A 17,652-nucleotide genomic window follows, 5' to 3' on the forward strand; every position below is an offset into this window, starting at 1 on the left:
AGAAAAAAACCTGTCAATTTGGAAGAAATGATTGGGGTAGCTCTATCCTTGGGAAAATATATCAAGAATTTAGAGGTGCTTTTGGATCCAGTTTTGCTAATTGATAGGCAGGTTGGCATTGTTACTAAAAGGATGTTCTTCCAACTGCATTTGCTTCAGAGTTACCTCCCCTCCTAGAATAATTTGATCTGGCCACACTGATCCATGTCACTGTATTACTGCAATGTCCTTCCATGGGTCTGCCCTGGAAGACAATTTAGAAATGTTAATTAGCTTAGAATAAAGTTACCTGCCCCGACCTGGATGGCTCAGGCTAGCCTGATCTCATCAGATCTCAGAAGCTAAGCAGGGTCAGCCCTGGTTAGTATTTGGATGGGGGACCACCAAGGAAGTCCAGGGTTGCTGTGCAGAGGAAGGCACTGGCAAACCACCGCTGTTCGTCTCTTGCCATGAAAACCCCAAAAGGGGTCGCCATAAGTCGGCTGCGACTTGTCGGCACTTGACACACACAAAGTTACCTGTCTTTTGATTGAAATGAATCATCTTTGTTGATCTAGTTGCATTTTTTTCTAACCTTAAAACCCTTCTCAGCTTGCAACCTAGGTACCAGAAGGACTGTCTTTCTGGGTGAGCTCTGTGCTGACTTTATACCTATGCTGTCTTCTTGTATGCCTTCCCATTGGGCCTGCAGTGGCCTGCTTCAGGCCTTTCTTTGTATTAAACCTATGCTCTGGAGTAGGCTGGCAGCAGAGGTGAGATCTGCCCTCATCCTCTCTGTATATTGGAAAGACTATAAAAGTGTATTGTTCCAAAGGAGTTACTGTTGATTTTATTGCTGTTCTGTGCACTGTAGACTTGAACTGAAGCTACTATTTTATTGATAATAGGATAATGTTTTATGGTTTTATTGTTTCTAGTATCGGCATGTCATAACATGCCTTTATAAGCTGCTTTGGGCCAACTAGTCTGGGAAAGGCAGTCTATTGTGACTGGAGCATCCATTCTCTATGGTGCCTGTGTCTTTGCTCTTATGGGGTGAACAGAAGGTGAATGTAGCCATTTCATGAGGGGAAAATACACTGTGGGAAATAATTTAACCCGCTCCTGATGTGCCATTGTCCCATGAGTCTGCTATACAGAAAGCAAAGCTATTTGGTAAGTCTAGTCACATAATTCCTATCATTACATCCAGTTTCTTCCTCAGAGAGAGAAAGAGGAAGAAACATACTCTAGTCACAGTTTTCCTGCCTGTCATCTGGCTCTGAGGCTGTGGTGGTGTTCCTTATTTTCTTGTTTTACTATTGGGAAGGTGGAAAGTCTGCAAAGAATGGAAGTTGCCTAGTCTAAGTAGGAGAGGTAATGAAACACATGGAAATGGTCTCTGACTCTTTGGTTGCATCCCTTCTCCCCTCCTGCCAGCTCTCCTCAGCTCTCCTGATAAAACACTTGCCTCTTTTCCTGAACATGCTGGGCTGTGGGTTGGGATGATGGCTGAAGAATGTTGAAACTTCTCTTCTCTCCATCTCTCTACCTGTGTTTGCCCACTCCTGCAATCTGACTAACACCCAATAGCTAGAATATCTCAGGCAAGAAGCGCGCTCGGCCAGGACCGGAAAGTGTCCGCAGATATGATGGAGAGGGTGGACCCAGAATCTACTTCCATCTCACAGGGCTCCCCCTCAGGACCATGCAATCTGGCAGAGAGCGGCGAGGTACTCGGCAGCGGTCTCCCCAGGCTGTTGGTTGCGGAGGTGGAAATCATGGCAGCGGGCCAACACCGTGGGCTGAGTGGTGAAATGGCTGCCCAGCACCGTCATGATGGCGTCGAAGCCGGTCTCCTCGAGCTTCACGGGGGCCATGAGGGTCTGGGCCAGCTGGAACATCCAGGGCCCGCAGACGCTGAGGAAAACCGCCCGCTTCTGCTCGGCGTCCGTGAACTTATTCACCACCATGAAGAAAGAGACGTGGGAAGCGTAGCTCTCCCAGTCACCGGGGTTGGAGATGTTGAATGCCTCCAACGAACGAGTGGTGGCCACGAGTGCGGTGAGGTCGTCTCTCCCGAGAATCCAAGTGAACCAGCAATCGAGCCGGGCTGTCTACAGGACACAGCGGGGTCGCGGAGCGAGGCGGTAGCTGTGGGACAGCCGGCGTGTGATTCAGCGATGCGGACCAGGCTGCCTACCGGTCACTACGAATGGCAGAACGAGAGTGATTCAGCAGGTCAGCCGGATTGCTCCCCAGTCCTCGTTGCCACTGTTAAGTCTGCATGGGAAGGATTCATGAGATCAGAGACGGAGTTCAACAACACAGCTTTATTTGATTTCAGCACAGAACTAACTTACACACTGAACGTGCCCTGCTTATATGCCCCCCTGGCCACCTGCGGCCACTCCCCCCGATCCGTGATAGGGGGGAATACCCTCTTGGTGACCAATGGGACATGCTGGCTTAGGGCCAATAGGATCCGTTTGCTTAGCCAATAGGGCGAGCAGGGTTTAGGATCCTTCGCGCAGAACTCAAGCTCCTATGTCTCCCCTTGCTTACTACCCTACTAGCTACATACACAACACAGCTCATATATAATGACAGCCTCTATGAGTCAGCAGTGTAATTGGTGGAAAGACTGTGCCCAGCTTGATCAGAGATGAATGATACGATGTGGCTTAAACATGTGGGTCGTGTTCTGAATATATCTTCAACACAAACAGTTAGAAACATGGGCCTTGTGGAATAGTATGCCTACAGGTACATATCCACTAAGTTCCTTCCTTCGTTTGCTGATCCCATTCACTGTCCCGGGGAAATGAAAACTTAAAGATGGCATGTGCAAATGGAAAATGAATGCAGTGTACAGCTACATGAATCGTGACCTCAAGAAAAAAATTATAGGAATCAGCCAGAACAGTTCATATCAAAGTGAATCAAAATTTCAGTTAGATTAGTTACCCTTTTGGTTTGAATGAATGCTGCATGTTTTGGTTTGGATTTTGATTCATTGTGTTTCAAATGCATGCCTATAATAATCAATATGATTGCAGACCAACCACTTTTTTTCTTTATAAGCGAACATCAAATCTACTACACCATTTCTGAATGTTCTCTAATTCCTACTGATTTGTTTTCCCTCTGATAATGTTCTTTATTAGTATTGGCAACTGCTTATTCTTCCACTTATCACAACTCTGTGAAATGTAGAGAACCAGAAGAGAGAGACAGAAGTCCCCCCAACCTGACTGTTGTCACTACCACCAGTGATTGACCCACCCAACTAACTACCAAGTAAAGATTCTTGGAGTGGGTCGTGTTCTGAATATATCTTCAACACAAACAGTTAGAAACATTTTAAAAAATTAAAATTAAGACTTATGATTGTATTGGAATATAATATTTCTAAAGATTTTCAAAAAGGAGTTTTTCAAAACCTATCTTGAGAAGAGGAAGGGAAAAATATATATGCACATGCAACAGGTGGCAAATCTCAAAGACATAAAACAGGTTAAAGACATAAAACTGACTATAAGGTATGTTCCAATTGTGAAAGAGTCTGGAGTCCCTAGGAGTTGCTAACAAAATAATCCAGCTGTGAGCTACCTATTAACATGAAGTACCAATGAGGAGATTCAGAAATGAGACAAACCGCTAATAATGAATTCAAGTTTTCGAGGAAAGAAAACTGCTACCCATCTAACAAAGCAGAGGCCAGAATGGAAATAAGTGACTGTGTATAAAGTTGATGTTCCCATTATTCTGTCAGTCTTAATAGAGACAGTCTGAAAGGGCACCATATGACTGTGAACCAGTGGTGCTTCCATTAAAACAACAGGGAGTATTTAGTAGATAAAGCCAGTGAATTTCAAGCACAGTGTAAGAAGATTACAAGTGTCATTGACGGCAGCAAGAGGGTCAAGGGAAACGATAACCAGTGTAGCCACAATACTTGCTAGGCCCTGTACAAACACCTCAGATAGGATTTTAGAAACATTCTTGTGGAGAAGGAAAGGTGGTTACAGGATTACAAAAGTGCACCCGGCTGCATTAGAAGAAAGAAAGGTAATGTTTAGTTGAAAAGTTAGAATAAAGTTCTGAAGAAAATAGTTGTTTCTGGACAACTACATTAACCACCCAGGGGAATATTTTGTCCCTCACATAAGGATTATTCTTTCAAAAAACAACAACAGCAACAACAGATAAATGCAAACTTATTTAAATTATTTTTCTCTGAAGTTCTTTTTACATTTTAACTGAAAATAAATATATAAAACCTTTTAAAATACAATGAAAAATGACTGCCTCGAGAAGAAGATAACATTTGATAAGTTAATCATGGTTCTACTTGTCTTTCAATAATCACTTCCGGAAGTAAAACCAGAAGTGATGTCATCACGTGTGCGCACCTGCATGCACACACAGTTGCTGCTACGGAGCAGCTGGGTGGATTGGTGCCTGCCAAAACCACCCACCTGGCAACCCTACTAATAATCAAGCAGGATAATATGTTAAATGATTCACTTCAGCTGTCTAAATTATCCAATAATATGCACATGAATAAAAAAACTTTAGTGGACAAACTGTGATATGGGGTTCTCCAAGCCAGATACTCTCTACCAGACATGATTTGTAAATTTTCATGTTCTTTTAACCAACCCCTCCCCTTCCTCACATTTTCTTCCAAGCAGGCAGCAAAAGCAGGTTTCGTGTACCCTTTGTAGGTCATTGTACATGTCTAGTAGGTTGTCTTCATTGGGGTGTGAAAGACAGCTGTGTCAAATGAAATCATCTTCAATGTTGTTATTGATATAAATCTCTCAAATGGGAGAAAGGCACGTAAGCAAGTCAGGCACCTTTCTTTTCTTTTTCTTTTCATTTGAAGTAACCATACACATTTTACTTCAATACGTGTGTACTTGCATCCTTGGAGATGGAGGAAGGGAAAGAGTGAACTGTATACCATGATGGTATTCTCACCGTGGCGCTTGTCAGCGGAACAGTGATAGTGAGGGTCGGGCTTTTAAGTGGGAGAAAACAGTTAAGCAGAAACCCTTGGCAATGTCGGGTTGCAACTTGCGCAGTCACAACAGGTAGCTGCTTAGGAGGGCATGGTGTTCTGTACAAGCTCTCAAGTGCTAGAAGTGCTGGGTCAAATGCTGCAGCCATGGCCATCCTTGATATTTTCTTTTTCATTCCCCCGTTGCTGTGACACTGCTGCAAAATTAAACGCCTGCCTTAATTCTCAAGCCCGCTGATTAAAATTTGCTCTTGCTGATTAAAACTGGTCTCTTTTGATGAATCAACTAAACCTTTAGCTGAGCTCGCAGTTTGTGCTTACAGTCCTACTTATTGTTGGCTCACAAAGGAATCTGCTTTCCTTTGGTTTTTCCCTTTGCCAATAAATTGATTTCCGCAAGCTGCCATGGAGAAGAGAACTCTGTAACCTGGACCTGCAGCTCTTGTACCACAGCCTCATGCATATGCAAATAGAGCTTCAGAGTGTTTTTGTTATCTGCACCCCTCCTCTTAATTTGCATGTTCAATTTCTTGTACTAATAAAGGAACCATGCCTCTCATAATACCAGTGTCATTAAATCGGTCTTAAATTTACATGCAGGTTTTAAAATATTACTACAAATGGTTATCTGTTTATTTTAGAGTATTTGCTTCCTTCTGTTCCAGAAGCCTCAAAGGGGTTAGGGTCATCAACATCAAATAAAAAACACTTCACAGATAAAATCACATATGTGTTCCACCCACAACAAACAACAGTCTATACCAAAAACCCACCTCCATGTCATAAACAAAAATGTTATGTCACCTATACATATAGCAATGCTCAAGTTTAATACCATTAGAGTATCACAACACCTTATTTTGAATTTACATAAATTGTTTTCCAGGCCTATACAAGGTATGTCCACTGGAGAATTTTTCAATGTCTTATTGCATATTTCTAGCTTGAAAATATCACAATAAATGCTATTTTCCATATTTAATATCATCCCTTTAGGGGGAAAAACCTACAGGGGACCTATTGGTAACTGAATTTTGGATCCCCTAATCCTTACTACTCCACTTTTATTTACTGCTATCTCTGTCAGCCTTCAGCCCTATACAACTTCCACTGACAAATAGGGTTACCAGGTCCCTCTTTGCCACCGGCGGGAAGTTTTTGGGGTAGAGCCTGAGGAAAACAGGGTTTGGGAGGGGAGGGAATTCAATGTCATAGAGTCCAATTGCCAAAGCAGCCATTTTCTCCAGGTGAACTGATGTCTGTCGGCTGGTGATCAGTTGTAATAGCAGGAGATCTCCAGCTAGTACCTGGAGGTTGGCAACCCTACTGACAAAAGGAACAGAATGAGCCATCAAGGACTTGCTATGGAGCTAGTGTGGCCAGGTACCTCTTCACCACCGGCGGGAGGTTTTTGGGGTGGAGCCTGAGGGGGGCAGGGTTTGGGGAGGGGAGGGACTTCAAGGCCATAGAGTCCAATTGCCAAAGCAGCCATATTCTCCAGGTGAACTGATCTCTATCGGCTGGAGATCAGTTGTAATAGCAGGAGATCTCCAGCTAGTACCTGGAGGTTAAACTAAAATAAGTAGTCAGCACGTAGACGCAACAATTTTTAGCACAAGACTTAACATTTAAAACTCCTCTATGTTAACTTTAATCATAAGTAACCATCATATAAAATTTAGGCATTAAACATCATATCCAAAGTATTCCCACATACCAATATCATACATATTACAGTTATATCCAAAGAAGTTTCATACAATAAAGATTCCTGTGACACCGATTCTACCAGAATATTTGAACCAAAACCAACAACATATTAATTCCAGAAAAAATTAAACTCATTAGTTCTAGACAAAGTTTTTTTCAAGGCTGTAAGCTCATGGACTGGCGTAATTGTCCTTTCCGGGGTCTAAAATCTCCTGTCCAATTGGAACTCCCTCTGGAGTGGATAAGGTAAAGTAAGGGGAGTTCAGACCTTCCGTCCAGTTGGATCGCTGTCCGGGGTGAATCAAGCAAAGGCAAGGATGTGAGATCGATCTGAACCTGGAGGTTGGCAATCCTATATGGAGCAGATATAATGGTAGTATTCAATCACTATCACTTGCATCCTAGTCTTAAACACATTACTAAACAGACAGCCCAGTTAGAATCAGTGATGCTTGCATAATACTATTTGATATTTGGGATAACTTTTTGCCCCTTGCTAAGTCGATGTGCCTAGATAACTGAACCCAGGTTAGGCTAACTCAGTGTTCCCTGGTGTGGAACCAGCCTTTGCCTTTGAGGTTTGCAGGGAATGTCCATTCAGAAATATAGTTTGAAGTGCTGGTTTTGATCTTTAAAGCCTTACATGGTCTGGGACCCTCATATCTTTGAGACCGCCTCTCCTGGTACACCCCTCAAGGGACATTAAGATCGTCTAATGAGAACTTGCTGTTGGTCCCTGGCCCTAAGAGTGTGCGGCTGTCCTCGACAAGAGCCCTGGATCCGGCCTGGTGGAATGCTCTGCTAAGGAATATCAGGGCCCCGAGGGACCTAAGGGAGTTTCGCGGGGCCTGTAAGAAAGAGCTTTCCCACAAGGCCTACAACTGAGGACAGCCGCGAATACCATCTATACTGGCCTCCCCACCCCTCCCCCTTCATGTATCTGAAATGGTCTGGTCAAGGGGCAGCACCCTGGGTGGGCTCTTACAGAAGGATTTATATGCCATCCATGATTAGTGTTTTAATGTTTGGGTTTAATGTTTGATTTTATTGACAGTTCTATTATTATTATACAGTTGTAAAGTTTTAAAATGATGCTATCTGCAGTGAGCCAGCTTACTGGGGAGGGCAGACTACAAATGTGAAAAATAAATAAACCTTTTGTAATAGCCTCATTTTGTAATTGGTCCCACTTCCAATATCAGCCATTTTGTACTATTAGTCACTACACTAGTGGTGCCCTTTGATTCATTAGGGTTGAGGATGCCTGCATTAGCTGTTTTATCTGTCAGATGTAGGAAGAGGATAAAAAGAACTGCTTGAACTAAAGTTTTTTTTTTGCCATCAAATCAACTTATGGTGACCCCATAGGGTTTTTAAGGCAAGAGACATTCAGTGGTGGTTTGCCATTGCCTACCTCTGTGTAGTAACCCTGATATTCCTTGGCAGTAGAGCTGTTGAAAAAAAAAATTGATAAAGTTCGGCTTCGGCAAAATTCGGCCCTTTTTAATTCGGGACATTCCGAAGTCTGAACTCCCCCGCTTCGGATCTGCGGAATTCGTCGCGAGATCTGGAGTTTGGGGGAAAATTTGGCCCCGCGCGCCTTCATGGGGCTTCCATGAAGGCACATGGGGGGCTCCAGCTGGGAGGCGCAGATCTGTTTAAAGAGCCCCCCGCGCGCCTTCATGGAAGCCCCGTGAAGGCGCGCGGGGGGGCAAACCCCGAATTTGCTGAATTTATTCGCCGAACACCCCAAAGTCAGCAAATCCAGCTCCCCCGTTTCCCGCCTTTTTTTGAGTTTGGTTCATCCCGAACTAAAAACCACCGAATCGGGGGAAATTCGGCTGGTTTTCGGTTCAGGACGAACCGAATTGACAGCCCTACTTGGCAGTTCCATCCAAATACTGATCAGGGCTGACCCTGCTTAGCTTTTAAGATCTGACAAGATAAGGCTAGCCTGGGCTATCTAGGTCATGTGGAACATGCTTATCATAATGAGACTTCCCATCTGCATTGCTTTTTAGTTTCTGGTTCACCACACACTGGGGCCTGCTGTGAGGAGCAATAGATTTATTTAAAGGGGATTATAACAATTTTAAAATTGATTGTCATACTCTAGTAAGGTAGTGTTTCAGTGCATCCTTGGCATAGCTGTTTTGCAAAGTAATTACGAAGTAATTTCTCTGCACTGTCCCTGATCTCGGACCAGCACAATGATCAAATTAGTTGGCCTTCTTCATCCTCATTTATTTTACACTTGCACATATATCAGGCCTTGGAAACTGGTTACTGGAGCCTCAGATGAATAGCTGAATCATGTAAGTACTGGTGCCAGACCAGCATCTATCAAATGTCACAACGACGTATATAAAACATCAGTCTTCTCTGAAATAAGTGGCTATTATTGTATGGCATGTCATGGCTGCAGAATAAAATTTAGAAATGTGAGTCCCAGATTGTAAACTGTATTTGCACAATGGAATACAGTATCCCAGTACTCCCTTATGATAATCAGTGGCCTATACTTGAGTAGTCATCACTCAGTACCCTTTTTTACTGATGTTGGGCAAGGCTATTCAGGAAGTTAATGAGCAGCAACCTTTCCCAGGCTATCTGTGGAGGATAGGTCGATCAATGGGTACTTGCCATGTTGTCTAAAAGAAACCTCTGAATGTCAGTGCTGGGAAGCAATATCAGCAGAAGGCCTTGGCCTCGATACTCTATTTGTTGCCCCTCTAGGACAACTAGCTGACTTATGTATGAAACAGCATGGTATTCTACTGGTGTTTTTAGGTTGTTGTATAGTAGAAAAACTGGACTATTCAGTGGAAATACAGAATGTTTTGGAGAAAAAAGAATGAAGATTCTGAATCATTTGGTTTCACAGAATGTGTATTCACTTTTAAGAAATATCTAGAGCAAATGTAATGCAGTCAGTGGATTTTTTACAATTTACACAGCTGTCTGCTGAGAGAAACTCTATAATCTGTAGAGTAACAAGCTGATGAGCTTGCTTGGAGGTAGGATTTAGGGAGAAAAATCCTACTTTACATAAACGGATGTCCCAATGATCATTTTAAAGTGTTGCTTTTGAGAGATGCTATAAGATGCAGGCCCTGACCTGGATAGCCCCGGCTAGCTTGATCACATCAGATATTGAAAGCTAAGCAGGGTCTGCCTTGGTCAGTATTTGAATGGGAAAACATCAAGAAATGCCAGGGTTGCTATGCAGAGGCAGACAATGGCATACCACTTCTGAAAGTCTCTTGCCTTCAAAACCCTACAGGGTTGCCATATGTTGTCTGTGCCTTGACGGCAAAAATTGATAATGAGATACAGGTTATCTGCCTTTGGCAATGTCTTCTCTTGTTTCTGAGATGCTCAGTCCTTAAACAGATCAAGGAAGAAGTATACAATCAAGTAATAATGGATTGACCCAGGAATTGAGGTGTCTCCTATTTTGGATGGGGCTGAACTCCCTGTACAGGAGCAGGTTCATAGCTTGGGGTGCTGCTGAACCCAGGCCTCCTGTTGGATACATAGATGGCAGCAGTGGCCTTTAACAAGCTTTGGCTGGTGAGCCAACTGTGGCCTTTCCTAGGCAAAAAAAAAAAAAATCTTGCCACTGTGTTGCCAATGGGTTGCCATCCTCCAGTTGCGGCCTAGAAATTTTCCAGAATTACAACTGATCTCCAGGCTGCAGAGATCCATTCCCCTGGAGAAAATGGCCATTTTGGAGGGTGGACTTTATGGCGTTATACCCTGTTGAGGTCCCTTCCTATCCAAACACTGGGTCCACATCCAAATATCCAGGAATTGCTCAACCTGGAGTTGACAACCCTATCACTGTGGTACATACCTTGGTAACATCAAAATTAGACTACTGCAGGGTGTTTTACATGTGGCTGCCTTAGAAGAGTGAAGCTGACTGGAGTAGGTTGTAGGGACAATATTGCTTCAGTCTTGTTCTACCTAAACTGGCTCCTAATCAGCTTCTGGGCCCAATTCAAGGTGCTGGCATTAACTTTTAAAGCCCTGTATGACTTGGGACCAACATACTATCAACATACTGCCTAGTCAAATATGAACCTTCCTGAACACTGTGGTTCTTTTCAGGGACTCTTCCTTGGGTTCCCTTGCTCTCTGAGGCTAGACAGGTGGCAGCCCGAGAAAAGGTTTTCTCAGTGGTAGCACCAAAATGATGGGATTTCCTTCACAAGGAGATTTGTCTGCCCCCCTTTATTATTGTCTTCCACCAGTGGATTAAGACTTATCTATTTCGTTTGGTGTACTCTCACCGATCCTCCTTCCTGTTAATGTGTTTATTTAACGTTTGTAGTTTTTTTTTGCACTATGTATTTTTAAAAGTTTGTTTTAATGTAACAATTGGTCACCACCTTGGGGGCCCTGAGTTTGGTGAAAAGGTTGCGTGAAAATATTTTAAACAGATAAATAATAACTAATGTCTTTTAGGTGACACATGCACAATGGCAGAATACAGTCAGCTAAAAGGTATACTTCTGGACCTTCAGTCTCACCATCAGAGGCAGCAGACTCAGCCAACAGACGAAAGAACTCAGAAGCGCTTCTTGGTTGAAGATATGTTTAACCACTTGGATATAAATGGTGATGGACACCTTAGCAACTCTGAATTGGCTCAGGTGGGTTTGTTCGATGAAAATTGAATTATGAAGTGGACTGCATTTTCCATTCAAAGTGTAAATTGAATATAACACAGTGGGATTCTCATGAGAATAGCCATTTGTAACAGTCAACTCAAAATTAGACTATGAAATCTCTTGCCATAGCTGAATCCTTTCTCCCATCTGCCTTAGAAGCAGGAATATTATTTTGGAAAATAAAAATATATGCTATGTCACATTTTTGCTCATTACCACAGTAGTGAATAAAAGTTTTTATTGGGAATCATCTTAAAAAATTCCCCACCTTGCCAGCAAAAGTATGAGTTTATTTGCATCAAAAATATTTAAATTGCAAAATCAGTATAGATTCTCCCACCTTCTTCTGAGATGTTTTGGTAGCATAATCTCTATTAACAACTTGATTCCTCATCTACACACAGCTGCTGATGTGTTGATTATCAGAAGGAAATTAAAAATGTAAAAAAAAATCAGTGTCTGAGAAAATAGAGATCTTTAATTACTAGCATGCTGGGCTGTTTGAATGTATCTAATTGGTAAAGTTAACCACACATGTAGCAATGAGAGTTGTATTGATTTTCATGTGTTTTATAATCATCCAGATCAAGTCAACTTCATCAAAAGCAGCACAGTAAATGTCTTGGAAAGCATAAGGGATGCTTTGAAAAGCATTCATTTCTCAGTTGGTGTCTCCATTTGTTTTTTTCTTGTCAACAGTCATGGATTACCAATGGTGATCAGCATGTTACTATTATTTTCATATACTATATGCTATATGAAAATTCTTCAAAAACTAATAAAATGTATTTTTTCTATTTTATATAGCATTTGTCAAAAGTTTGAGTAACAGTTCTTGGCAGTCATCTTAGCAACATCTGCTTTGATGTCAGCTTAATTCAGACATCTTGCCAAACCCTGGTTAAGGAACCAGTATGGGATATGAGATAAACCACCCAGTAAACCTTGTGGCCACTGTGGATCAATCTCAATTTGTTTGGGGCCCCACACATAACAAAGGACATATCACAGACTTAATTTTTACCACTGAAATCTGGGAGGACATCTGGTTTGGGGGCTGAAGGTTCAGCCTGTGTTGTGATCCAACCACTGGTTCTTCAAGCCATGGGTGAAAGCTGCACCAATGATCTGCAGGGTGAGGGTCCAGTTAAAATGTTCTGTCTGTGGAGACTAATAGACTGGTTTCTGGAATGCCCTGGGGGATTTTAAGATCCCAACTGACAGTTCTGTTGAAGCTGCAATGGAAGCTTGGTATGAGAAGCTCCTGGAAGCTATTAACCTGGTTACTCCCTCCCCCCACCCTCAATCCAGCCTCTCTGACCCTTGAGGAAGAAGCCAGTGCCTTGGTTTACCATGGAGATGAGTGATATGGAGAGAGCTGGGAGACATCTAGAATGGTGGTAGCAGGAAACTGAAATTGAATCTGACAAAGTGTGTTTAAAGCACACTGGAAGAACTATGAGGGGGTGGTGATAGCAGCAATTAAATCCTACTTCACTGTTGGCAATGTACAGGTTAGTCTTTACCTAGCTCGGTTGTCTAAAGAATTTTGACATTTGTCATCTCCAAACTCTGGACCTTTGAATTTCCAGTAACTGACAATCAGTTGTGAGGCTTTTACAGAGTTGTTGTTTTTTTTCCTGAGAAAATCTTCCATGATGGTTGTAATAAGATGCGACACTGCCTGATTGTATATGGACCATTTTGATCAAGTTACCATAATGTCAACAGGGTCCTGTGATCTGTGAAGGCTACCACTTGTACTCTGGATTCTTGTCCAACCTAGTTACTGAAACCATTTCAGGGATACCCTGGTGTCCATCATAAATGAATCACTAACTCATGTCACCGTTCCTGGGTCACTAAAACACGTGGTCTGCCTACTGCTTAAAAAAATCACTAAAGAAGAGTGATGTGTACAATTATCACTCGATCTGTAATTTGGCTTTCCTGGGCAAGATGATAGACAGAGTGGTGGCAGAACAATTCCAGGCTTTCCTTGATGACTCACATGCTCTATATGTGGTTCAGTCTGGCTTCAGGCTGAGCTATGGGATGGAGATGGTATTGATGGCTTTAGTTGATTATCTCTCTGAATACAGGCAAGTGCTGTGACTGTTTCTCTTTGTTGCTGTTACTAGAACTATCAGCACCTTTTAATACTGTGGACCATGCTATCTTGTTGCAGTGTTTGAAGGCAGAAGTAGCAATTAAGGGGTGTGGTTTGGATTGGTTAAAATCATTCCTTATGGACAGGACTCCAGAACTCTATATTTATTTATCTAAATCAACTGATACTTGAGAGAACAACCAGTGCTTAATTGCTGTGGTTTAATGGATAAAGGTGAATAATCTGAAACTGAATATAGTCACGATAGAAGTAATGATGGTTAGGGAGGTTGAGGTCTTAAGGGACACTGCACTTCCCTCTTTTGATGGGGTCTGCTGATGCTAATTGACTGAGTTTAGGGATTATACTGGATCCATCCTTATTTATAATTTTATTAAGCAAAATTTATACCCTGTCTTTCTGCCCTCATAAGACCACCAAGGCAGCTGATAAATTAAAACATACATAATAAAAACATGACTAAAAAATAAAAACAACAAAAACACATAAATAAAACCAGAGCTAAAATACATATAAAAAACAATTAAAATTTTGGGCAAGAAAGAGGAATCACTGAGGGAACACCAGATATAACAAAACAAGTCTTCGCCTGCTGGCAGAAGATGGCAACAGAAGGGAACAGATGAGTCTCCCTGAAGAGAGAGTTCCAGAGTTTAATTTTATTACTAGAGGAGCAAGTAATTGCAGCTGCAAAAAATACATTCTTCCATCTTCATTCATCTCTGAAGATTGCCCCTACCTTGACTCAGCAATGGTCAACTCTAGATTAGACTACTCTAACACACTCTACATGGGACTGCCCTTAACATCAACTCAGAAACTCCAGCTGGCACCAAACACTTCAGCCCAGTTACTATCAGGCAATAGCTGGAATTATACATATTTCACCCATTCTGCATTCATTCCATTGGTTACCAATAGGGTTGTGCAAAATATATATATATGGTAAAGTACGGGTTTGGGTTTATTGGGTCCGATTTTTTTCAGTAAACCCAGAATAAGCCAAATATCCATTCCGGTAAATATGTGTATTTGGCTTATTTCCAGATTTACTGAAAAAACCCGGCCCATTATAGCCTATGGGGATTTTTTTCAAAGCTCCTGGGGGGCATTTTTGGAGGTAGAGTCCCCAAATTTGCAGTGTGGCTGCAAGGAACTCTCCTTAGAGGGCCACCAAAGTTTGGTGAACTTTGGGACAGGGGGTCCAATTTTATGGGCCAGGAAAGGGGTTGCCTCCATCCTCCAGGCATTTGCGAGCTGAGCTGTCCATCAGATTTCAGGTTCAGAAGTTCAGAGTTGCCAAGGCAGAAAGAGCCAATTGGCAGGCTGGTGCCTCAAAGTCTGGGGCTCCCTTCATATCTGGGGTGCATAGCATGATGTCCATGCAAATTACCTTCCAAACTGAGGGGAAAAGGCTTAAATGCAAGAAAAATAAGGCACGAAAAACCAGTCAAATGATAGAAAAATGGGAGAAAGCACAGAGCCATGTCTCTGAGCAAAGGCAAATAGCTGAACCTGAAAAAGCTGAATAATTATCCATCTTTTTCAGGGATCACCTAATTGGCTTTGGGCAGATTCCTGGGTTTGCGTATTTGGTCTACCCAAAACCCGAATTTTGCCAAAACGGCTAATTTCGGGTTTATTTTCGGTTCGGGTATATTGATATGCCCAACCCAAGTTACCAATTATTTACTGAGTTCAGTCCAAGGTGTTAGTTATTATTTACAAACTTCTTAATGTTCCAGTGGCTGAATTTAACTTTCCTGCCTCCCCTCTTCCACTGCAGCTCACTGATCTGCACAAAGTGCTGCTTCTGTGTGGTAGGGGATCCTGAGAAATGTCAAGAGGGGGGTCTGCAGCAGGAAGGGGAAATCAGCAGAAATTGTCAATGTATGGTCTCCAAGGCATTATTTTCCCCCAGTATATAGTCCAAGGGGGAGGGAAGGCAGCATGGTATAGCCCAATCCTGTCAGATCTCAGGACCTAAGCAGGGTCAGTACTTGGAAGAGAGACCTCCAAGGAAAACTTTGCAGAGGAAGGCAATGGCAAACCACCTCTGCTTCTCACTTGCCTTGAAAGCCCCTTGCTGGGATTGCCTGAAGTCGACTATGACATGATGGCACTTTACACGCACATACACATATAGTCCAGGAGTCCTTTGTTTATTTCTAAATCCAGACTTGGTTCATTTAATTGATGTTAGTAATAATACTAAAAAAAAATGACCCTTCACTTACCATGTAAAAATGTTCAATAAAAGTGAGATCAACCATAACTTCTAGGATCAATCTTTTAAAGATGGAAATTTCCCTTTGTCTACTTTTATATTGAAAATTGATTAACTTTTCATAATACTGACAAGCTTCTTTGATTTAATGCCAGGAAGGAAACCACTTTAGCAGCTATGTGTTCATTAGATTTCTGAAACTGACTCTATGAAAGCATTAAAGTTTTAAATGGAAATAACATTCCAATTACCACAGCTGTTAATAGGCTTGTATACTCACATCTCAGATGTGTATCTGATATTTCGTGAGGATAAGCCCACAGGGAACATTTCAGACTAAAACTGGATTTGGATCAAGAACTAAAAGGACAAAAATTGACATTCTGCTACCTTATTGCTAAGTACTAACTATAATAAATGGCAGCACGTGGCTTCCAAGATAATATAATGTGAAATATACCAACTGGAAAAGAAAACAATATTATAGAATATAATAATTCTATTTTTTGGAAAATCCAAAACACAACATATATTCATAAACACTGTGTTAAAAGCCACACAGAAACCTCACTGGGTCTGGAATAACAAAAAATGTATATATACAGATTGCTTTTAACAACAAAACATGAACAACATAAATTCAAGAATTATTTCTGTGGCCTTAACAAAGGCTCATGTATACTCAAGAATTATAGTCCATGAAAAATCACGAAGAGACGAAGAAAGGTCCAAGGTGGGTCTGTCACAAGTACGCATTTCTGAATCCAATCCTTCCTCAGCTTGGCGACCACAACGATGTTTAAAGAGACCAATAATAATGGCTTCTAGAAATAATGATAATAATAATAATAATAGGGCTTATCAAAATGGCTACAGTGACAACTTAAGAGTGTTGAGAATACATTTGTAACAACATGAATGCAATTTCAAAAATAAGACAGCTTACCACTGCTTTTCAAAAAGTCCAAAGAATCTTCAAAAGGAAATTCATGGGAACAATTTTTTCCTATGGTACAATGAAGCTAATCAATAAGGCTAATATTAAAAATGAGTCAAAGAATGAACAACTCTCCATAATAAAAATGAAGTCTTACCCCATATGAAAGGGATCTAGAAAGAGTAATCAACCCATTCAGAAGTCAGTATTCTTCGAAGTGAGAACAGGAATGCAGGGACAAACTCAAATACACACAGCTGTGAGAAAAATTTCTCAAAAGGATCCAACTGATTAAAGTGACCACGTTACAAAAAACAAGAGGGGTCAAATTCTGTATTTAAGCCACATGGGGCTAATGTTTTAAAAAGAAAAATGAAGCGTCTCTCCTGGCAATTGAGAATCTTCTTAACATCTTGTGCCTGGTATGCTTTAGGCTGGTATTGTTTTTTGTAACGTGGTCCCGTGCAGGGCAGCATGACAGTCTCCAGCCACTGGCGCGGCAGTGCCTGGCCCAGACACCATTGGAGCCTGTTGCCAGCATCTGGACCAAAAGCAACGGCGGCAACCCAGGAGACATTCCTGGAGTGTTACAGCACTGGTTGGGGGGTGGAGCCGCCGTTAGGCGGCCTCCTGAACCATTACAACTCAGGAACGCCCCCTTTTGGGGGGCCAAGATATGGCACCTTTTAGGTGTTGTATCTCCCATGCAACCCTATGAGTGTTGCATGGATTTTTGGCACCAGGCGGAGGTTCCTTCGGCTGGGCCGAAACCTCCTTAGGATGCAGCACCACCTCCTAAGCCTGGCGCAGGCATTCCAGTCAGAAATGTGCTGGAAGGCACAGGGAGAAGGTAACACATGACTTCTGTTCCAAATATTGGGGCAACCAAGGGCATGTTTAGCCCTGCTGCTGTAGTGTCTCTTAAGGAATAAACTCCCCAACAGAAGTGATATAAGTGGAAATACT

The 17,652-nt window shown here is 42.1% G+C and overlaps 1 protein-coding gene across 2 annotated transcripts in view; it reads left to right on the forward strand.

Moving 5' to 3' along the window:
• FSTL4 (follistatin like 4) overlaps positions 1-17,652 on the forward strand; it is a 524,276-nt gene that overhangs the window by 291,238 nt on the left and 215,386 nt on the right. For both annotated transcript variants that reach the window (XM_056864231.1, XM_056864239.1), the window contains exon 4: positions 11,186-11,373. In XM_056864231.1, the coding sequence (XP_056720209.1) occupies positions 11,186-11,373 (188 nt within the window). The remainder of the gene's footprint in view (positions 1-11,185; positions 11,374-17,652) is intronic.

The sequence above is a fragment of the Euleptes europaea genome, chromosome 1 (assembly GCF_029931775.1).
Source record: "Euleptes europaea isolate rEulEur1 chromosome 1, rEulEur1.hap1, whole genome shotgun sequence".
Classification (NCBI taxonomy): domain Eukaryota; kingdom Metazoa; phylum Chordata; class Lepidosauria; order Squamata; family Sphaerodactylidae; genus Euleptes; species Euleptes europaea.